This window comes from Xiphophorus hellerii, chromosome 7 (genome assembly GCF_003331165.1).
Source record: "Xiphophorus hellerii strain 12219 chromosome 7, Xiphophorus_hellerii-4.1, whole genome shotgun sequence".
Classification (NCBI taxonomy): Eukaryota; Metazoa; Chordata; class Actinopteri; order Cyprinodontiformes; family Poeciliidae; genus Xiphophorus; species Xiphophorus hellerii.
This window is the reverse complement of record NC_045678.1, coordinates 29,744,115-29,768,112: the sequence shown is the minus strand read 5'-3', so window position 1 is coordinate 29,768,112 and position 23,998 is coordinate 29,744,115. Positions and strand designations below refer to the sequence as shown.

General features: G+C 39.9%; 1 protein-coding gene across 1 annotated transcript in view; it reads right to left on the bottom strand.

The window, feature by feature from the left end:
- Positions 1-1,852: 1,852 nt before the first annotated feature.
- dnah7 (dynein, axonemal, heavy chain 7) overlaps positions 1,853-23,998 on the bottom strand; it is an 82,370-nt gene continuing 60,224 nt past the window's right edge. Inside the window, exons 50-65 of the mRNA XM_032568172.1 lie at positions 22,791-22,924; positions 22,374-22,709; positions 21,250-21,376; positions 20,859-21,053; positions 19,448-19,540; positions 19,201-19,377; positions 18,107-18,268; positions 17,828-18,028; positions 16,634-16,795; positions 15,452-15,637; positions 13,899-14,036; positions 10,258-10,488; positions 7,228-7,380; positions 4,475-4,652; positions 3,957-4,060; positions 1,853-2,118 (exon numbers count right to left, since the gene is read on the bottom strand). Of these exons, the coding sequence (XP_032424063.1) occupies positions 1,912-2,118; positions 3,957-4,060; positions 4,475-4,652; positions 7,228-7,380; positions 10,258-10,488; positions 13,899-14,036; positions 15,452-15,637; positions 16,634-16,795; positions 17,828-18,028; positions 18,107-18,268; positions 19,201-19,377; positions 19,448-19,540; positions 20,859-21,053; positions 21,250-21,376; positions 22,374-22,709; positions 22,791-22,924 (2,784 nt within the window). The 3' untranslated portion in view covers positions 1,853-1,911. The remainder of the gene's footprint in view (positions 2,119-3,956; positions 4,061-4,474; positions 4,653-7,227; positions 7,381-10,257; positions 10,489-13,898; positions 14,037-15,451; positions 15,638-16,633; positions 16,796-17,827; positions 18,029-18,106; positions 18,269-19,200; positions 19,378-19,447; positions 19,541-20,858; positions 21,054-21,249; positions 21,377-22,373; positions 22,710-22,790; positions 22,925-23,998) is intronic.

The following is a 23,998-nucleotide window of genomic DNA, read 5'->3' as shown; positions in this document are numbered from 1 at the left end:
TTAAATCTCAAAAATTATGACTTTGAAATTCTGAATTATTTGTTTTTACCCCTCCAGGGGGGCTTTTGTGGGCTCTAGTGTCCCTTATATGACAGTAGGCTGACAGGAAATGGGGCAAATATCGTCGGGTCCGGGAGTCGAACCCGCGACGGCCGCGTCGAGGACTCAAGGCCTCCAAATATGGGTCGCACTAACCGCTACGCCACCACGGCACGCCCCGAAATTCTGAATTTTTATATCAAACTTATGAGCTCCTGTTGGGCTTTTATTTTGTCATTCATGACAGAAATGGCCTTCCATAAGAAATACATTAAAATAGGTAAACAGCTGCAGTATGGGTTAAATACTTGGGTCCAAAATGGAGGTAAGGAGCGACTGAAGTGACGGTGTGAATTAGTGAACCGACCCGGATCCGTTCCAGCAGAACCTGAATGTTTTTACTGTAATCTGGAATCGATTCATTTCGTCTCATTCTGTTGGACAAACATGGACTCCGCTCCAGGGATTCCTCGCTGCTGATTGGCCGTAAGAAGAAAACGCTTTGATCATTATTATTTTTATTATGTGTATTTTTGTTTTTGTAAAGTATAAAATGTAGCATGTCGCTGTTAGTCTGTTGGTGCATTTTCCTGAAGAAGAATAAAGAGAAGGGAAGATGCTGAATTATGCAGGTTCTGGTTCTGTTTTATGACGTTAAATACAAATCAGTGTTTTTGAAAGATACGATTTCCTAAAATATTCACAACCCTTCAACTTTTTCTCACATTCCAACCACAGACTTTATTATAAGGGGATTTGATGACCGACAAACAGAATTGGAAGGAAAATTGTGAATTTAAAAAGGAAATAAAGATCTGAAAAGTATGGCATGCTTTTTTATTTGGCTTTTTTATTCTGATATCACTAAATTAAATATTTAATGCTGTCAGAAGTCACTAATTGACAGAGAACAAAGGCATTCATGAAGACCAGACCTTGTACAAACTTACCCTGTGTGTTTGGCATATTTATAGTAACACTGGGGGCCAGATTTGCTTCATGTGGACGAAAACGTTTCTGAAAACAATCCTGTATGTATGATATTATTTTTTAAAACAACAGCGGAGTTATTTCATAAGCACATTGGTGCAGCCCACTGTTGCCTTGCAGCAAGAAGGTCCTGGTTTTGATTCCCGGCCCGCCGTCTTTCTGTTTGGAGTTTGCATGTTCTCCCTGTGCTTGATGGTTTCTCTCCGGCTTCCTGCCAGGCCAAAAACATGACTGTCAGGTTAATTGGTCTGTATAAACTCTCCTTAGGTGAGAGTTGCCCTGTGATGGACTGGCGACCTGTCTAGGGTGACACCAGCACCTCTCCGTCTTAGCCAGTAGATAAAAGCTACATTAGCTAAGCTAGTTTGGCAGGAAGTACTACAGTAAATATCCAAGATATTTATCTTAGTTTTACACAGAGGTCAGTAGAGAACTCAAAAATAGTAATCAAGTAATAATTGTACTCATATTGTTTACAAGTTAGATAGGAATGAGGTGAGCTAGTGCTAAGCTTGTTTATTGTTGTCATAGCAACTCCTTAACTTTTGTACGTTTTTAAGTCTGCTCTGGTGTGAGGGGAACACTGAACACATCCAAGGGGAGAAGGTCTGGGTTTGTTTCTAAGCGAGCCATTTCCAACTAGGTTTGCTACTTTCTCACAAAAATTAGCTTGACTCCATGGATATATTGACAACAACTTGGGGAAATAATCGCAATACTCCCGTCCTTCACTTCCGACATCATGGCGCCTCAATGTGACTAACAGTTGCAAAGGGTCGATACTGTGAATCCCGTCTTCAATAAAGACAAAGACCAGATGGACCTGATTAACTGGATATATTCAACTTTTATTTACACATTGGAACTGAAACAAAGCTGCAGCTACGCGTTGAGCTGGCAGAGCAGAGCGACGCCTCGTCTGATCCAGTGCTCTGCGGGGATGTCGGTGTTCAGCGTCATGGCGATGACGTAGTTGGTGGAGTGTCCGGTGGTGGACAGAGTGCCGCGCCGCTCGCTCGTCTTGTAGACAGGAGACAGGTAGCACATCCTCTCAGGAATCTCCACTCGCTTCATGGGCTTCAGCCACATCTACAGAGCAGAAGACGAAGACGTGAGGAGTGCGATAACGAGGGGCGTGGCCAAAGGGGGCGGGGACCGGCTAGCCTTGAAATCTGGTGACAGAAATGCTACCGTTCATAATGGAGAAAAAGGGGTAATTAAACATTTGTTTACTAGTTATAGTTTGTAACAGCTCAACATGTTTCACTTTAAGTTGAGTTGAATAGAGTTAGCATAATGGTGCTAACAGAGTTTTATACAGTTAGGCTAATTGTTAGACTATAAATATTAGCATGTAACCAACAGATATACTGCAGTTCTCACTATGACTGTGACGCCATCGCAGGCAGAAAAAAAATTAAGAAATTTATGCCAAAAAACTGAAATTTTGAGATTAATTTAAGACATTTTCAAGAAAAAAATTGGAAATTTCTGAGCCTGCAAAGTCAAAAATTTACGCCGTCGAACTAAACAGAATTTTGTTCTTAAATTACAAAGAACATTCGGCCAAAACTTGAGTAACAAATCTAAGACTGCAGTGCTTTCAGATGAAACTGTGATTTCAGTGTGACACCACGCTGCAATTTGTGCCCCATGTGGGGCTTTTTTCCAGTCGTATTTGCCTGGTGGGGTAATTCAGTGAACCTCGGGGTCTGGACGGAGCAGCAGGGACTAACCTGAATCTCTTTGTTATCCAAACACAAACAAATTGAAACTTTGGGGACGTGAACTCATAAAAGCACAAACCCCCTGGAGTTATTATGAAGTTCTGCTTATGCAAAAGAGATAAACTGGGCCAGTGAAGAAAAAAAACATCTTAAAGAGAGTAAAACAAAAGCGGTTTGTTGAGCAGTGCAGAGCGGGAGCCTCGGCGCACATTTACATTTCAAAGTCGCTGTTCCTCTTCTTTTTTTTCACCCGCACAAATAATAAACACATTTTAATGAAGTTCTGTTCTTGTTAATAAGACGCCCTGAAATGCCTGAATATTTAACAAGGGAGGCTGGTGCATTATTCATATTCAGAGAAAGGAGAGAGAGGAAAGAAGAAGTTCTAAGCTTCGTCTTTCCGCTCTGATGATCCATGTCGGGCTGAACCGCGAAGGGATGGCCGGCTTCCCGCAGGCTGGGAGACAAACTGTAGAGAATCAGGAGACGCAGCGCTGCAGGTCCAGACTCGGCGCCAAACCCAGGGACACTAAGAACAGCAGAAAAATAGACCTCCATCCTGCAGCTTCATGCAACGTCAAGCAGACCTGAACTGCTTTTGTTGCAGCGTTTCTTTTCAGTATCGCTGCAACACCTGGGGTGTGAATACTTTTTCCACAGTAAAATTCTAACACCTTACAAGAATTAACCCTAAACAAACCGTATCACCAACCACAGTTATATTTCCCACTACCAACTCCAGTACCAATCTTACAACAAACTCCATTTCCAACTTCATCATGATCAACAAAATGTGGCTTTTTTGACAAACAAAAATACAGAAAATAATTTTAATGTCAAAGTTAAAACTAATTGAGCATCACCTAAACCTGGAAAATTTGCAATAAACTCAAACATGAATTAGCAGGAAAAAATGTGAGGTAATGTTGATTTTCTGTGAAGGTCTGAGGTTGTAGAATCACGTGAACCTGGAGGGTCTGACCGCCACCCGGTAAAAACACGCTGCTAACAACACGACCACAACGTGGCGACAACACAACAAGATGACAATTGTTAAGAGCATTCTTTGCAAACCGGTGTGATAAACTCAGAAGTTTGTTGATCTGCAGAACCTCAGCAACCTTAACTCGGATTCAGGTGTGTGTGTGTGTGGGTGTGTGGGTGTGTGTGTGTGTGTGTGTGTGTGTGAGAGCTCCTCACCACTGGCATGGAGTCGTGCAGCACTTTGGGGAAAGACTCTGCCAAAAGGTTGGTGTCCCTGTTCCAGCGAGCGCCGTCGAGGAACAGACCGTGGACGTAAACACCTGACAGCAGATCAGATCAGATTCTACGTTCACACAGCAGGAAAATGTGACCTAAATCCACATTGTTTACCCAGGTGTGACTTTTTCACGCCAGTCTAAAAAGATCAATTCTGAAAAAAAATCTAATTATTGATGGACAATAATCATCTGTCATCATTGGTGGCCATGCTAACTAGACTGAGCATTCATCACAGGCTATCCTAGCAGTGCTACAGGAGGGTGATTGACAGCTCTAAGGCCCGCCTCCTGGTTCTGATTGGTTGTTTCTAGTTAGCTTTGGGAGCACTGGGAGAAGGCAGAGGAACAAAATCTTTTCACGGGTGACCTGTCTCATTACACGGTGGCAGTTTAAGAATATTTTTTGTAAAAGTTGCAGCTTTGCGGAGGCCTTCAGCCTGCGTCTAGGCGTCCTACCGTCCTCTGGGGGGTTGGTGTATTGACGGTCGTCCAGGACCTGGAAGTCGAAGCCCAGCAGGTCGATGGGAATCGTGTGTTTCCTGGCATAGTTCTGCTGGCTGCCGGTGAGGAAGGCCTGGGTGAAGTAGAACCCGGAGATCCAGAAAACAGGAGGCGTACCATGATCATACCAGTCCTGAGAAACAAGGAGAGGAAACGCAGTTACACGCTGGATGGACTCACCGATCAGTACTGCTCAGGGTTTAACCGCCCAGTTCAGGGGCGACGAAAATCATTTTCATTTCAGGCCGCATCGAGATCAAAGGCTGTGGCAGAATGTTTAATTAACAAACTGCTAAAAGATTACAGCTTTCTCTGCATTAGATTTGTATTTAAGATTAAATACTCAAAATCTGTTCTCAATAATGTAATTTGGTTTAACTGATAAAATAATTTAAGCATAAAACTTGAGTCTGCAGTAGGCAGAAAACATGACGGTTTAAGCGTTTCATATCAGTTGATATCGATTATTATTGATTTGATTTTAAAAAATGTTTTAAATACTGAAACTGTTGGCGTAACCTTTACTGCTTTCTCCAGTTTTCTCTTCACAGCGTTTTTTACTTTTAAGCCGTTATGAGGCTCTGTGAGGAAACTTGAAACTGCTGCTGCGCCAGTTACTCAACAGCTTGTTGCCAGGTAACCAAACTTAAGAGGGAGAAAGAGTTAGTTGATTCCACCAACTTTTCTAAGCTAGCTGTGACCATCTAACGCAGGGGTGGGCACTCCTGGTCCTCGAGGGCCGGTGTCCTGCAACTTTTAGATGCATCTCTACTTCAACACACCTGAGTCAAATAATGAGGTCGTTAGCAGGACTCTGGAGAACTTGACTGCACTTAGGAGGTGATTCAGCTGTTGGATTCAGGTGTGTTGGACCAGGGAGACATCTAAGAGTTGCAGGACACCGGCCCTCGAGGACCAGGATTGCCCACCCCTGAACGTCTTTCTTCTGCCTACATCTCCCAGAATGCTGTTCGGTTCTGGATCGGACTTCAGTGAATATTTCAAATATTGAATATTCTATCAGATGTACTGACCAGGCATCTATTGAGATGTATATTGACCTTTACCTTCCACAATGAAGCTCAATAGCTTTGATTAAAAACAATAAAGAAACAAAGTTTTAAAACTAGATATAAAAATTAATTTCAATTAAATCACATTTAACTCCACAATGAAATTACACTGAAAGTACTTTTATTTTTTTGTCATTAAACTGGAAACTGTGCAAATAACATCTTTGTGAAAACATTTTTTCTTCTTTACTTTAAAGCCTAAAATAGGAATAAAATAATTATTATTTAAAAACAGATTTTCTGTAGTAGATATTTATAAAAAATATAAGATGTCTTTTGTTCCTCAAATGGTCAGGTAATATTTGCAGCTCTAAATCAATTTTATTCAGCTGTTCTGTAAATAATCAGTAAGTTTATCTTGATTTTCGGACACATTTGTCCAGCCTTTCACCCAAGCGAAGGCGTATGTAAACTTCTGACCCCGCTCAGCTGAGGCATCAGATCCTGATCTCCCTCATTGTCCCGCCGGCGGCGGCGGCAGCGGCGGTTCTGTTTGAGGTAAGGAACTCGTGACTCTGCAGTTCAGCGGGTCAGGAGTCACGCAGACATTCCTGTTAGCTAACACACACAGGAATCCTTTCAGCGTAACGATCTCAGATGGAAGCAGGGAGGATTTCTGCTGTGGGAATGAAGCGATGAACCGGCTCATTCCCGGTCATGTGGCTTCCTGAATGGTACATTCCCCTCTTTCATAACGGCTCATGTGTTGCATCCTTAAGCAGCTTAGTGCAGCATTTTACTGTAAAAATATTTCCCGTCTGGATACAAACACAAAAAGTTTTTTCATTATTCCCATTATGAATTTATGATGGCCGTTTTTTGACCCTTTTAAATCAGTTATTGCAATAAAATGTTCCCTGTTTTCATGACTTGGTTGAACTTTATGTCACATTGTATGTTTTCAACTATGATCTTCGTTTTTAAAGAAACAAGATGTAGTAAAATCTGTTTTTGAATCTCACACCAGTCGATAACTGGATTCAGATGAAGATGTGTGACAGAACGAGCGACAGTCGTCTGAAGACACTTTTTTTTTAATAACTTTTTCTATACGGTTAGCGGTTTAGCATTAGCAAAGCTAAGATTCTTGTTTACAAAATTAGTGGAACATTTTGGCTAGTTGTGCCCACCACTGGATGCAACCATAGGTCTTCATTACAACCATGGCGGCCATCTTAAAAACCCCAAACATCACCAGTAAATATGATTTCTATTTGTCCAGTCATGCATGATTTGACTTTAAAAGTATTCATGTGTGATAAAAATGGGACAAATTTGGCGTAAAAATAAATCTTCCTTGACGTCCATCTTGAAAAATGGCGGCCATCTTGAATTTTTCAGTGGCTAATATTTTCTTTTTGTTTTGGTGAACATCTGAACCAAGGTATGTTCTTGTATCTGCATGTGAAAAATGTCATTATCATGCATCAGAAGAAGCTCTACAGTAAATATGAAACAACATTATTCCCAGAGTCGAGTACAAACACCTCACACTGCTGTTGCTCATTCATTATTAACACAGAGAAAATGTTTTGCCTCTGCTGATGCCCCGGGGTCATCTGTTTATGCTGATATCACAACTCTATAAAAAATATTCCTCCTGTTAACAGAAATAGTTGTTGAGCTTTCAGGCACCTGTAAGAACTTGAGTCTCTGGAGGAAGTCGTTGACGTAGCCGCCTAGTGGTTTCAGGCTGGGGTACGACTTGTTCATCCACATGCCGGGAATTTTACCTTTCAAGATGCTGTTCACGACTTCCTCCAGCTCTGCTGACATCACCACCAGACCCTGCAGGACGACACACACACACACACACACGGTTCTGTTGTGGAGCTACTAATAAACTAGCAGCAGAGCTAATATTTCTCTTAGCGTGGTAGCATCTTTGCTAACTTTCGTAGCTTCCCCCAGATTCATGTTTTCCAGATAAATTCTAACACAATAATTTACTTTGGTATTTAGTAAACTTTCAGTTAAATAAAGTTCAACATGTGTGTTGAAGTTTTGGTTAAGAATTCTTCAAGTGATTAGACGTTTATGTTCATGCTCTTATTTTGGCGTTCCATTTCCTCTCCAAAAAAGGTTAATGCACTGCTGTAGATCTACAGTAAAGAGATTTAAATTTTTCTGACCAAAACCTGACTGTGGTCAATTAGGCAAAATCCGCAACAAAGTTAGCGATAATCAATAAGTATAAAACTGAAACCAGGGGTGAAAGGTCAAGCACAACCGTTCAGGTAGGTATGAACTAACAAATTTGACCCAGCTGAGAACGATGTACTACGTTACAACACATGTTGTGTGATTGATGTGGTCGTATTCAACGCTATAGCATTAGCCTCCACTAAATCCTATGTTGGTGTACCATTTAGCATTAGCCTCCCATGCATACAATGTTGATGTAGCGGTTCAGTGTTATCGTCCGCTAAACACAATCTTGGTGTACCGACATTTTGTATACTATGTGCTACAGCAACATAGTATTCAATTAAATAAAATGTTGCTGTAACACTTTAGCATTAGCTTTTGCTAAACACTATATTGGTATAACACTTTAGAGTTAGTTTCTGCTAAATACTATGTTGTTGTAGCGCTTCAGTGTTTCCACTACATACTATCTTGGTGTAGCGTTTAGCACTAGCTTCCACAAAATAATCTGCAATAAATGAATAAACTGCAGCATTTTCTTTTTTTGCTGTGTTTTTGTGTTGCATTTGTTTCATATTTGTCTGTTTTTGTGGAGTTCTCATCATTCATGAGTTTTCCTCGGATACATCAGTGGTGGACAACTTCAGGCCTGAAGAGTCTGGGTCCAACATGTTTTAGATGTTTTTACCAGGTGATCTGATAAACACGCCTCAATCAGATCAATGGATAACTTGCAGATACGTTAAAGAAGGAATTCAGTATTTGGATTGCCAGTGTTGGATAAAGCTGAGACATGCAGGACTCTAAAGGATTGCAGTTGGTCACCCTTGTAATTTTTTAGCTTGAATGCTTTTTAATTTTATTAGCTTTTGGATAAAAATTTTATTTCTATAGAGAAATTTGCAGCTAAAGTTTCATAATTATATTTTAGAATAAATAAAGTATAATTTAGCTTCTGTACGTTCCAACCTTACTCCTGTTGGAAATGAACTGAACTCTCCCAGTTCCGACATGAAGAGTCCAACCCAATATTAGCCAGAATGACGACAAAAACTCACTAACGGCTAAAAAAATAAAGCTTGTGGTTGAGGTGCAACTTGCTATTAGACATCTAACCAGATCAGGTTTCCTGCTTCACTTCAACATGTTTGCTCTGTAAATACAAAAGTAGCTTTTCATATTTAAATATGAAAAGCACGCTATATGATAAACATGCTCATATGTAGTGTAATTAACAAGGCAAAGAGAGATGACAGAAAAACCCACTGATGACTTTCTGTCGGCTCGTTTAATAGCATAACTGATGTCTAAAGCATCCTCTGTTCAAATCTTTATTTCGTAGCTTTTGGCTTTCAGAGACATTTTGAAAGCAAACAAAAGGCCTGATTAAAATGACGGATCCGCTAAATTAATTAAGCATTGGAGCAGCTGTCAGTTCTAACTTATTTCTGAACAATATGCTGATTATAATCACAGATGCTGAAGTATTCACACAATAGTTAATGCAGAAGTTGAACCAGAATCACAACATAATAGGACAAACAAGCAAACCTGATGACGGTTGTTCACCTTTCATTCCCAACAGGACAGATGTTGCTTATTATTTACAGAGCGGCGCACATGGAGACTCTGCTTTCTGTTTATTAGACATTAATAAGCTTTTCAGGGAGGTCTAATGTCTTTGTAGCATCTGTCTTAATCAGCAAACTTAGCGTACAAAACTGCAGCAAAAATCACATTTCTTTAATCTAAACAGTTAAATTCTAAATAATTACTAATAAAATGCGATTTCTCCTTCACTAGCTGCCACTGCTGACTTCAACTGAAACTGATTGTAGATGACTGAATGTGTTTACAGAATCTGATTTTCAGCAGAAGTGTTGAAATAATGAGAAAATGTTAGCTTAGTGGTTCACAAATTTAAAATCAATAAGGCGTAATATTTGGAGCCGCTGTTTATACGGACAAGAATCTTAGCTATGCTAATGCTAAACAGTTGAACAAATAAAAATATTAGCAGAAGCTGATGCTAACTACTAACGTTTTAAAAATGACTGCGATGGCTGTAATGGAGTATGTTTGTACTAAAATCTGCAGTAGTTAGTGCCAGCATTGGGCACAGCTAACCAAAAAGTTCCACTAATTTGATCAACAAAAATCTTAGCTATGCTAATGCTAACCATTAAGATGGCTGCCAACCAGTATGTGTCACAGCTTCATCTCCTTCCAGTTGACAACGGGTGTGAGACTCACAAACCACAAAGTCCTCAGTTTCAGTTTTTGCTTCATATTATCACTTTAAAGAGATCAACATATGATGTCACACAGCCATGCTAATGGGTAACATTTTATGACAATAATTGGCTTAAAAGGGTCAAAATGGCAAAAGTCATCCTGAAATCCACGTGGCTAATGGGAAATATGAATAACATGCGACCTGAGGAGTGACAAGCTAATTTTCATGCTTGTATCCACACTTGAAAGATTTCCACAGCAATAAGCTGGAGTGCTGTGTACCTTTATGGCCTTCTGGATGTTGATGCAGGAGCTCCGGATGGTGCAGAGCAGGTTGTTGAAGCGGCCCATCTCCTGCACCAGCACGGTGTTCATGCTCTGCTTGTAGCTGGTGGGGTAGCTCCGCAGCGCCGCCTCCAGGTCGAAGTCCGGAGGCAGCTTGCTCAGGATGTCGGCTGCCACTTCAAACACCATGTCGTCTGTGGATTTGGCGTCTCCGCCTCCGGAGCGCGACTGATCAGAGACACAGAGCGGCGATCAGAACAAGGAGGCGCCTCATTAAAAATGACAGCTTCCTGGGAAAAATGATCATTTTTCGCTTCTCCTGTGTCACACCATGTATTTCTCTTCAAATACTCCAAGGTCTAACTTCCATTTCATCACAGTGATGATGGATTTAATCTAAGACATCTCAAAAAGAAACAGACTGGGGATGCAAGTTATTGATTAATGAGTTAACCTAAAATTGATTCATCTTATTGCTAAGCGGCTATTTTCTTAAAAACCTGACTTTTGTTTTGTATCAAGAAATAATCACCTTTGCGGGACAATAAATTGTCCCAGAAGTTATTGTTATTTTAGTTTCTAGACCATTTTCAAATGTTTTAATGGTATTATCATGAAAAAAATAACTTTTTCAAAGATCAATAACCTTTAAATTCTAATGAACATTTAACACTGGAACTGGAACACATTTTAAATATCGCAAAAAAAAAGAAAGAAAACAAAAGAGACAACAAATAAAATGAATTATGAAGACTCTGTAAACAATTGTCCTTAAATAAAAGGACTTGTTGAGACCAAAGCACCAAACTGAAGGCTTTTGTCATCCAGTTTTTGATAGAAAGAGAGAGAAGAGAAAAACAATAAATCATACAAATGGAATTTAACTTGTTTTAATTTCTCGTATGATTAATTGACTTGTTACTTATTGCAATAGATAAAGGCTGGCAGTCTTTCCATAATATAAAGGGTTACATTTTTCATAATATGCTGAATTTAAGAAAAATCATCACATTTCAACATTATTTTGTGTCAGCTGTACTAAAAACTGATTGAATAAACAGAAAATATAACAGGAACCTCTTAAGCTGCTGAACAGAAAAATAAAATATGTGAAACAAGCAGAAAGATATTAATACTGAAATATTGTCTGTGGTTGGTTTTGAAGTAATATTAAAACTTTACTCGCTCAAAATCTGCCGGTTTTTATTCCCCCATCATTAGTTTTTCTGTAATCCTCACCTTCGAGACACATCGGTAATTTTCGGTTGATAAAGTTGAACCTGCTCCGTTACATATCACAGCTAAATGACGCGTTATTCTGGTAAAACTTCAGCACTTTGTTGAGTGTTTATATTTCTAAACAGAACCGCATAAAGTGCGGTTTTTTGCATCCCAAACCGGACTCATTTTGGACCGTTACTCTTTACCGTTCAAGAATCTCTCCGCCATCTTTGTTTCTGGCTCCGCTTAAGGATGACCAGCGGCGCCCCCTGCTGGATGGCGGCCAAACTACAGCACTGCAGGTCTACGGTTTCTGTTCCGCCTTTGACAGAAGGTCTAAGGTTAGACCTTCTCTAAGCCAACAAGCAGTAAAGAACTACGATTTTATCAAATTTACTACATAGATATTTATTGTAGATCAAAGATTTTAAATGTATTTTTAAGGCGGCGTGTTAAGGCCATTGTATATTTAAAAAAGGAATAAATTTTCAGAAATTCAGAAATGTTCTGGAAAAAAATAAACTGGGAAATTGGGAAACTTGGGAAAAGTAAAAAAATTACTAGAAATCCCCCGCAGAAATTTTGAGATTAATCTCTGAAATTTTCTAGAAAAAATATTTTTTAAAAATCGACTTGTGGAATTTTTTTGAGTTTCAAAAGTTGATAAATTCCAAGTTTTGCAAATTTTGGGCGTTTGCTGTATTTAAAGAAAAACGTTTAGGTTTTAGTTTTTCTTGGGCTCAATTGAACAAATTTATTTTCAGTAATATGTACAGGATTTGGGTCAATTTCTTTTCAAAACGCATGCTACATTTAGTTTAGTGAATTAAATCAAAGCTGATTTGAATCAAAGTTGCCTTTTCAGTAAAAATCTCTGGTTGAACTTGGTTCTACCTTTTGTTAAAGCTTGGTTATAAAAACACTTTGTGTTATTCTTTACATTTTTCATTGTTAGAAAATTATATCCGGGGTAATTTTTCCTTTTGTATCATTTTTGAATTGCAGCTGAGGGCCCGGCTAAATCAGTCTAAAGGCCACAAATGGCCCGCGGGCCGCACTTTTGGTCACCCTTAGTGCAAGAAGATGTTATTAGTTAATCAATTTAAAGAAATTTTAATCTAATAATAAATTGATTAATTGTTTGCATCCCTAAAACAGATATATTATGAGATTCTTCCTCATTTTAACTTTATTTTCTATATTTACAGACGGAAGTCAGAGCAGAACGGCTTCACATTTTCCGTCCAATTTCTCCCACACACCAATTTGACACACTCTCGTCAGCCGTTCTGAAGCTCATTCATGCTGATAATTATTCACTCTAATCTGCGATTCTTCCGCTTTTCGTCTTATCCATTCACCTACACGATGTTCAGCCAGCGGTAATGGATAATCACCGGCTAATGGCGGCCGCGTTACAGTAGCAGAATGACAAATAGCTACCTCATTCCGCTTTAAGTGCGTCGCTGTTTATCGATCATTGAGACTGATGAGAGCGTATTAGATGCTAATGAAGTCCACACATGACTGACGCCAATATTAATCTTGCTGAATAATATTAATAGGAATAAATCCCGGAGTCTGTGGAGCTCTAAATTTAACTTTTAATGTGGGAGTCGCGGTGCGTCTGGAGATAATTGTCTATTTATCTGTTGCAACCAAAAAAAGTCTGACGCTTTGGAAGTAAGCTGCTACTGTATATACAGAGCTGAGAAACACACACACACACAAACACACACACACACGCACACACCCACACACACCCACCCGCACACACACACACACACACACACACACTCAGCTGTGAGTCTGAAAACACATGGATGTAGAAATAAATCAGCTAGAAGTGCACAGGAGGAGCAGCGACTCTTTCATCTAGAAGTAGGCGTTGATGTGAAATCTTTGGATTTGATTTGCAGTGAAAGGTTTAAGAGTTCAGAGCTGCGGTATCATGATGTGGGATCACAGGAACCACCAGAGCCAAAAATACTGAAAAAGTCAGCTGAAATATTTATGTTTGGTTTAATGAGGTTTATTTTAATGTAGTGGAATAAAACTAAAGGGGAGGAAAAGATTGGCGATTAATCGGATTAATCAAAAAAAGTATAAACTATGAATTCAATCCTGAACACAACTCCACCAGTTTTGCCAAGAATTTCCAGCCAGAATAAAAAAAGAAAAAAGAACTGTATAATTTGACCTTTATTATATAATCACACTACAAAACCACAGAATCTCACCAAGTACTTTTGGTCTAGTTTGACATCTTATTACACTTAAAATAAAACAAAACTAACTAACAAGTAACTTTTCAGAAAGAAATATGAGCTTTTTTAAAGTAAATAATTCCTTAGTATTGTAAAGTTCTAGATCTACTGGTTTGAGGTGATTTGACCCTCAGCGGGCCGTGGCGTTACCTGTGTGAGCAGGATGCTGTCAAACAGCAGCTGCGTCTCGGCCTGATCCTTGGTGATGTCCGCGTTCGCGTTCATGCCGAAAATCTCCGGCGACGGGTTGAGGGGAAGCGACTTGGTGAACTCCAAGTAGCTGTTGTACTGCGGCAGAAACGACGGCGGGGGGCGAGAGGTTAGACATTTTTAACGTAACATCGGAAAACATCTGCAGTAATAACCCTCACTGAAAAACAACTGTGCTCCAAAGATTGCTGGCATTTGTTTTAATGAATATGTAAATGTGACTTCATGAATAAAAGATGTGATTGGAGGGGGGTGAAGTACGGCGGAACAAAATGCCAAATAAAATGCTGCTCGCCGCAGAACGCGCTGCGTTAACAAATCCATCAGCAGTCGGTGACAGCGGCCGCCTGCTGTGCCTTATTACACACATTTTATCTGCTGATGACTTTTTAAAGGTAGCTCATCAACAGTTAGAGCGAACTCTGGGTCAGGGACTGCGGCTGCTGGGGAACTCCAGAGTTTATGGAGTTTTTAAAGCACCGGCGCGGCCTGAAGCGCCGCTTACCCGATGGTCATTAACTGGCTTTCTAACATGCTTCAAACTGGGATCCAAAAATTCAGCAAAATGCAAGGTTTTATAAATGTAAAAACAACAAAATCCACCTTTAATTTAGTCATTTAACCTTCACAATTTAATAGAAATATAAACAAATGTGATATAGGGTAAAAAAATGTTACAAAATCAAGTTACATCCTTAATCTGTTACTTTACTGAAGCATCTTTTTCTATAAAACATATGAAATATTAGAGGAGTTATTGTCAGATAGGAGCTGAACTTTGACCTGGACTGCAGTTCAGCTCAGAATGTTTTTACAACAGACCATTACGCTAAGGCTAAGATCGTTTTGTTTTTGTAATTACAATAAAACAGTCTTTAAATTAAAAGAGAAAAGTTGCAAAAAATAAATTTGTGGGGCGTGCCGTGGTGGCGTAGGGGTTAGCACGACCCACATTTGGAGGCCTCAAGTCCTCGACGCGGCTGTCGCGGGTTCGACTCCCGGACCCGGCGACGTTTACCGCATGTCTTCCCCTCTCTCCTTCCCCCTTTCCTGTCAGCCTACTTCATGAAAAGGGACTCTAGAGCCCACAAAAAGACCCCCTGGAGGGGTAAAAAAAAAAAAAATAAAAATAAATTTGTAAAATTACAAGAATAAAGTTGTGAAAATACAAGAATAAATTTTTAAAAATTCCAAGAATAAAACCTTAAAAATGTAAGAATAAAGTTGTATTATTACGAGAAAAAAGTCGTAAAAAATCTGACAATAAAGTTGTAATTCTCTGAGAACACCTACATTTAAAACAGTCTGCGTTAAAATGAGGATTATGGAGCAATTTAAAAAGTTATATTTTGATATCAGTTTTTCAAATAATCAAATACTTCAGCTATTAACACATCGGCATTAAAACATTATCAGCATTCAGACTCTGAAACGATGATGCTAACGACTGAGTCAACAGAACCAGATGGAGGTACGAAGTGGGTCTGACTTACATCGCCGTCTGGTGGCACGTAGTAAAGCCCGCTGGAGTCAAACATGTAGTCGGGGTTATCGATTAGTTGTGTCGTGTAGAAGATGGAGAGGATGGTGCGCAGAGTTCGTCTGTCCCAGTCGTCTGTGACGCGTCCTCCGTAGTTACACTCTCCAGTCATGTAGCGCAAGGCATCAAACGGGACTTCCTGGAAACACAAGTCAGTAAAAGGTTTTAAATTTAAAAATATATAAGATAAGATAAATCTTTATTGTGACAATGACAATAAAGATTTATCTCATCTTATATATTGAGAAAATAGAAAGTAGGTCAGCTATGCTAGCTTGACTATGACAGATCTAACATGTAGATGTGCTGTGGAATTCGGCGTGTTTTGGTTTATTTAACTTTAAAATAAAGTGAACCACACACCAACTCTCTGAGAGATGATCATTTGCACAGGTTTAAACGACCTAATTTACCACTGTGTTCACTTTATCACTTATTAAGAAATCACAAAATAAATATCAACCCTGAAAACGTGAAACTGCAACAAACTGAATGTTCTGTTCTTTGTGTGGGAAGTTTTTCTGTGTTGATTTCTGATACACTTCTACATAATCTCTGCTGTATTGCCTGGTATTGGTTGGTTTTCAGCCTTATGTTTCCCCTCTATTGATGAGCTCTTCAGCCACTGTAGCTTATGAAAGTTCAATAGACGACATAAACTGGACTAACTGCCTCATTTCTTTGTATAACGCTGAGATATTCGCAACAATCATCAAACCCCATAATAAACTTTGAAAATGCAATCATTGGAAAATTTTATCAACTTTGAAAATATGAAAAAAAACAGACAAAGTCCAAATTTTCTGGGTCATGGATTGTTTTCTCTTTTGTTTACCATTCCTCACTCGAGGTCAGGGGCCAAACAAGTTCATTTCAAGGGCAACAAATGGCCCCCAGGCCATATTTTGGACATTCTTGCTTTAGCGGCTTACAGAGAGACTCGAGGAGAGTTTCACTGACATGCTGAAAATGTCACCATCTACAAAAAAAAGATCTCCCCGGCTCTCGATTTCCGCCGTGAATGTTGGAGTGTTTGTGGAAAAATGTCAAGAGGAGCTTGGAAAATGTCTCATGAAAGAGAATACTTCATTAAATCAGAACCAGAGGCGTCGAGATAATAAAATGAGTGTAGGACCTGGTACTGCTCCAGGAACATGTTCAGCTGCTGCACGGAGATGCGCAGGTCCGTCTCGTTGAACTCGTACGGGATGTTCCAGCCTAAAGGGCCGAACTTCCTCCTCTCCTGCGTCAGGGCGTGGAAGAAACACAAACCGAACAGCAGCTTCTTGAACACAACCTGGGACAAACACAAACAAAAGAATGACGGTTATTATGGAGCCCCTGCATGTTACTGTTTACATCCGGAAATTTTGCACATGTGCACATCACTGGAGGGCAGAAAGACGATTTGTTTTACATGCCGCTCCGCCGCGGTAGAACAATTACATTAGCCAAATGAAACCTGGAGATGTAGGTACTATTAACTTGCGCCACAGCAAAGGGAAAAATAATGCAGAAAAACAACTCAAAACCTGGTATTCTTTCTCACTGCACGCAGGCTTGTTGTCATAGCAACTGACAACAATGCCACTCTATGTATCAGGATTCAATGCCAAAAAACAATCAAACATGTCCCACACAAAGAACAGAACATTCAGTTTGTTACAGTTTTATGTTTTTAGCTTTGATGTTTATTTCGTGATTATTAATTAGTGTTCACTGTAGTTGATTAGCCACCGCTGTTATTAGCTAAGCTACGACAACGGCGGTTGATTAGCTAATTTAAACATCTGAGCTATTGATGATCTGTCAAAGTCAATGTGTATTTTATAAATGAACCAAAACACAGAATCCTGCAGCACATCTACATGTTAAGGTTGTCATAGTCAAGCTAGCATAACAAAGCTACTTCCAGCCCCCTTGCTATTTTTTTCTTAATTAAAACTTTTTCCTGCCCTTGTTATCTGGTTGTTATAGTGTACCAAAGCACTGCGTCCTTTTTTCTTCAATATGTCAGGTGTAGATTTCAGATTTAGATTGTTACATTGATAACTTAACAGCTAATGCTAGTCCTCGTCGGCTAGCAGCTTTTTGCCCTCCAGCAGGTAGATGGGGACGTGACGTCACGATGCAACTAGTTTATAATAGTAAAAACTAAGCTAAAGCTAAATAATATTTAACTAGTAGTAACTAATAAAAACCAGCAAACACTCTAAAAACTAATTAAAACTAATTCAATCAGACAAACAACAAGTCACAACAAAAAGAAGCAAAACTGTAATGAAAAAGTCAGAACTATTATAACCCTGATAAACACCAACGAACTGACCGGCTTGTTGGAGCTGTTGAAGAACTCTGGGTCAGAGATGGGGTCCATCAAGTAGGAGCGGCCGATGTTGGAGCGGAGGCCCTTGGGAGCCTCGTTGGTCATCTTCACGCCGTTCTGCAGCACGGTGACGGGGAAGGTGGGCGACGGGTAGCTGGTCAGCCACAGCCTGAAGTCTGGGTGGGTGGTGTCAGGCAGCAGGCCCTGCTCAGTGACAACACACCAACCCGCTCAGCTGGGTCGGAATACAACTACATCAGAGACGCGATTGGTTGTTTCTACCTCGCAGACTCTCTCCAGTATCGGCATCCAGGAAGTTGCTAAGTGGCAGTTCTGCAGGACGACCCAGGTGCCGTCGTTGACGCCTGTCTGAATCATTTTCATGGCTATTGGACCCTGACCTTGGCCCAGAGACAGGGAGGTGAGCTTGCCGCCTGAAAAGCCCTGAGAGAACAAACCAGCAACACATTTCATGGCTCTGTTGCAGAGGAAGGGGTTAAAATTATTCTACTAATAGTGTACAATGATCTGCAAAAACACAAAATCTTACCAAGGATTTTTGGTTTAGCTTCTAAATATAACAAAACTAACTGATAAATAATTTTTCAATAAGACACAGAAGCTTGTTTTAAGTCAATAATTTCTTAATATTGATGAAAGGAATGCTACTATAAGTGAAAAAATCCTCCACTGGAAAAATACAAATTTGGGAGCAAATTGTATCATCCCAACTTATGGAGCTAAATTGGTGCCACAAAGTTTGCTCCATTTTTTTTAATTGAGAAAAATAATTTAAATTGAAAGGAAAAGATTTTAAACAAAAAAATATCTTAAAGCTGATAAAATATATTTGAAGCTGAAAAAGTTTCCACCTGAAAAAAATTCTAACTGAAAAACAAACAGAAAAAAGTGAAAAATAAATGTTAAACTGAAAGTAAATATTTGAATCTGAAAAACTAAGAAAATTGTAAAACTCAGAAAAAAATCTATTGAAAATGATTTTGCAATTGAAAAAAAATATTTAAAGTTAAAAAAAAAAGATTTGAAACTGAAAAATAATTTTAAAACTGAGAAAAAAATAGAAACTGAAAGCAGTTCAAAATTAATTTTAATTTTTAAGTTCTGTTTCTTCTTCAGTTTTAAAAAAAATTTAAGCAAATATTATGGCCCCCATTTAGCTCCGTACATTAATTTTAGATCATTTGGGGCAAAACTGTGTAAGATATATTTTTTAAGTGTGTCTTTTATCTACAAATTTGACTAAATGATTTGTCACCCTGACTTGAACTTCAGTTATTTTTGCACCAAATGTGGCTCCATATGAGGTTCCCTCATCAAAACGAGTGCTTGTTGAGACTTTCCCAGTGTGGTTATACCATTTCGTCTCCGAATTTCAGCAGAGCCGCCATGGGGTCGGAGCCGGGGGACAGGATGAAGATGAGGGGAGCGCAGCAGTGGCTGTCTGAGAAGGCTGTGCTCAGGTTGAAGGGCGGCGGTTCGATGAAGGGTTGACCAACGCTGTCTGAAACAAACTCCTGGACCATCGGGACAATCTGGGGCAGAGCAACGTCTTCAGTGTTCGTCACTGTGAAACAAACTCACAGTAATCACCGTCGGACAGACCTTGTCGGGTCGGAGACATCGGATCACCATCATCTTCTGAAACTGGGACAGGTTATCCTGCCACATGACTGGGAATGGAGTCTGATGGGGGTTCTGCAAACATTCACAGCAAAAAAACCAAAAACACTCATTTAAAAGACATCTAAATATCGTACAGACTCTGAACACTATAGTCTAGATTCTGAACACTAGCAAATGGACACTAGGGACTAAACTCCAGACTCTAAAGATTGGACACTGGAGACAAGACACTCTGCACTAGAGATTGGAGATCAGAGACTCTTTTCACTGGACACTAAAGGCTGAACAGATGATAAACTTTTGTGTCTGAAAAGTATAAAGTCTGCACATGTCAAACAGAAATAACAGAAGGTAGGCTGTAGAAAACTGAGAATGTTAATGCCGTACCATGGGAATAATGGTCCGTCCATGGTGGGGATGGACATATTTTTATTCTAATCTCCTAGGATTTCTGTAAAACTATCCGTGTGTGTCTGTGTGTGTGTGTGTGTGTGTGTGTGTTGAATTGAACAGCTGCTCTCACATCGAGATTGAATAAATGTGAATTTTACAACTGGAACAAACTAGAACTAATTAGACAGAAGTGTTGTGGCTGATTGTGTTGATTATACATCAAACTTGGAGTGTGTAAGGATGCATGTGGGTGTGTGTGTGCATGGGTGTGTGTGTGTGCATGTGCAGCAGCAAAAGATAAGTTGGTGTGCACCAAACATTGATTTAACAGCTGTTCTCTCCTCTAAACTGCATAGATGTGACTGGCACAACTGAGCGAAGAACATTTAATGAGATAAAAATTCAATTTTAGCTCTTTTGTATTTCAAAGACATGTCTATGAGCATCATGTCCTCTGAATCTGGCAGCAGATCTTCTTCTCTTACTGCCTGAACTCAGCCATTTAAAACAAAACATGATAATACAAAAACAGATCCTCGCTTAATTAGTACTCAGAAACACAACATACATAATTAAATTTAGTCATACCCTGAAATAACACAGTAAGAAACAAATTTGGCGGCACTGTGAAGGGCCTGGGTGTAGAAACAGGAAGTAGCAGGCAGATCACAGAATAAGAGACAAACGACTCTACGAATGACAAACATTAGAAACTAGAAACTGGAAACTAGAGACTAGACCAAAATACATACTTTTTTGGCACTACTGGAGCTCCATACAATGGCTTTTTGTTGAAGGTTCCTGGTCATTCATGTCTGTCCCGCAGCGCTTAGACATAAATTCAACTACTAAAATGTTTTTTATCAACTTCCAGCCTAGAGTCTGGTGTTTCCATGGATACCAAACCTGTCTCTGTTTAACCCATGTGACGTGCTATAATGAACGTAGGGGCAAAAAGTACCGGGGCTGTTTAAACCAAGACCGAGCTGGGCCTCACCGGGCTGTCGTAAACCTTCTTCCACTCTGGGAGGAGTCCCTTAAAGTCCTGCCGGAAGCTGTGGAAATGTTCGATCTCATCCAAACGGCAGAGTTCATCCCAGGACGTCTTAGGAAGCCAGCTGCAGGGGTTGGGGTGGGGGTTGTCCAGGCCCACGCCGCCTGTGAGCAGGAAGCGCCAGTCCACCTCATCCACCTGAAACATTCACATCTATTCAGGCATTTAAAGAGTAAAAATGTCGGAGCTCTTTATACGAGGTTATGTCGTCCATAAAATGAGGATAACTTGCTCGTCTGGTTGCCTAATCACTCAGTGAAAAACATGATAGGAAAAGCCATCAGAGACGTTATGCTCATGTCACAGATGTATGCGCGTGTGAGCGTGCACCCACCAGCTTGTCGTGCATGAGCAGACTGACACTGAGGCAGAAGGAGAAAAGCAGCTTGTCCTTCTCAAACAGGGAGCGGCACACGTTGACATACAGCGCGTAGGTAAAGTGGTCCCTCAGGATCTGCAATCTGAGGCAGGGACATGTGTCACAGTTTTAATCAGCAGAAACCAAACCGAGCGGCGCTGCAAACCCAACCTCATGCATTAAAATCACTTCAGATGTGTTTTTAAAGGAGCTCTATTATGAAAAAAATCACATTTTTTTGCTTCCATTTGGGTCTCTACTGCTTCTAAGAACTTAAAAAAAACACCCGGATGTTTTTGAGGAATACGTTAAAACTTCAGTGTGTAATTTTTATAAAAAAATATATTTTTTTACATATCTGATAAAACTGCCACCATGTCATGACAGTTTGGTATGAGACAGACAACCTGAGCTTCTACTGCTGTCTGAAGAAATGCACTTCTCCCAACCAAAATCAGCCAATCAAAGCCAGGAGGAGGGTGCTGGCGCTGTCAATCAACCTCACATATGCGCTGCTAAATGTGCTAATGGCGGAGAAACCGAAAAACCATTTATCTGCCATTATTGGTGGCCATGTTTGAAAAAATCTTCCAAAAATAATGTAACCATCTACAATAATTCTTTAACTAAATGAGTTACAACAACATTTAATTTCTCTTTAGGATCAATAAAGTACTTTTGAATTTGAATAAGCAGGCAATGCCCGTTACCTAGAAACCCCAGCCTGTTACCTAGCAACCAAAGCAGAGCTCCAGCACATTTGATCAACTGGTTTTTTCTCCGTATGCCCTGTACAATTTGTTGGTTATGCAGGAGGCTCCACTTCTGCTTTTCAAAGATGTATGGTTGTATAATTGTGCATCTGTTGTCGGCCATTTTCATGTGCGAGTGTAAACGTTGCGTGGCCAGCAGCAGCTTATTTGGCTTTAAAATGGCAAGAGGCCCTAAAACATCTAATTTTAAAAGAAAACCTCATTATGCAAGAATAATTTAAAAATATAATGAACATGTTTTGTTTTGCCCATAGATCCTATTCTAACCTGTTCAAGGAAGCATAATATGTCACCTTGAAGCTACGCGGCGGAGTTGGAGCGGCTTACCTCTTGTCCACCTCATCACTCTTCTCTGAGCTGTCGATGGAGTTGATGAAGAGGTTGATGAACCAGGTCAGGGAGTACTGGTACATCGGCTCGATGTTTGCCAGGTCAGCAATGGAGAAGAACAGGATGGCAGAGTGAATGGCGATGGGTTTGTAGCCCATCCGTGTCTCGTCGATCTTCTGCTCGGTCACCTCAGCCACCGCCTGCTTCTCAGAGATTTCATTGGCTAACACCTTGGAGCAGGACAGGATCTTGATGGCCGTTTCGTCCTCCAGAATGTTGCCCTCGGAGGAGGAGAGCACCTCCAAGATTTTATCCTCGATCTCCTTCAGTTGTCTGACAGAGAACCACAGTTTGGTTTAGGGTTGGAGTCTCCAGGCAGCTGGTTGGACGGCACACCGTGGAGGAAAACCACACCTTTTGTTTTCTGCACCCTGCAGGATGAGGGCTTGCTTCTCCTCCTCCAGATCGGGCCGTTCCCGAGCCACCACGATGCCCAGCAGCTGGTCCTCGATGCCCTCAGGCGTGATCATGAAGTTCAGCAGTGTGACCTAAACAGTGCAGCACATAATTTAATATCACAGCAAAATCTTTCTCATGTAGGTACAGGAACCTAATGAGGCACAGACGTTCTAAAGAGCTTGCTGTTTAAAAAACAAAATTCAAGACAACCATCTTGGCAGCCATCTTGAAAAATGAGCGCCAAGATGGTCGTCAAGGAAGATTTAATTTTGCACTAAATTTGCCCATTTTTATCAGAAATGAAAAGTTTTAGAGTCAAATCACACATGATTGAACCAACAAAAATCATATTTACTGATAATGTTTTGAGTTTTCAAGATGGCCACCGTGGTTGACATGGAAGATGAATTATTATTGACATGTCTAACTGACAATAAAATTGTCAATTAGATGAATGTCTGTGGAGTCAGATTATGGTTACATAATCTGACTCCACCATAGAAATCAGATTTATTTTATTAATTTTGTCTCTTTTTTTCTTGTGAACATTTTTCAAAATGGCCACCATGGCTGTAATGGAGAAAATATGTTTGAATTAAATCGGTAAGTAGTTATTGTCAGTAGTGGCAACAGATAAACAAAAAGTTCCACTAATTCACGAAACAAGAATCTGAATATGCTGATGCTAAACCGCTAAACACAAACAATTAGCCAAAGCTAATGCTAACCATTAACATTTTTGATAATGGCTGCCATGGTTGTAATGGAAAATATGTTTGTACTAACATCAGCAGTTGTCACTGCCGACGGTGCGTGTTCCACTAAACTGCTGAACAAGAATCTTGGCTATGCTAATGCTAACCGCTAAAACATAATAAAATTAGCACAAGCTAATGCTAACCACTAAAATGACTGTCAGTCTGCATCAGCCATCTTGAGGTCCTTCCCGTTGACAACTGGTGTGAGACTCAAAAACAGCAAAGTTCTCAGTTTCAGTTTTGAATTTTTTGAGTTTCAAAAGTAAAAATTTTTCTACTTTTGAAATTTTTAAATTCCCACATTTTTCTAGAAATTTTCTGACATTAATCTCAAAATTTCTGAGTCTTGTGGAGTAAATTTATTCCTTTTTTTGTCTATTAACAATGTTCCTAATACGCCATCGT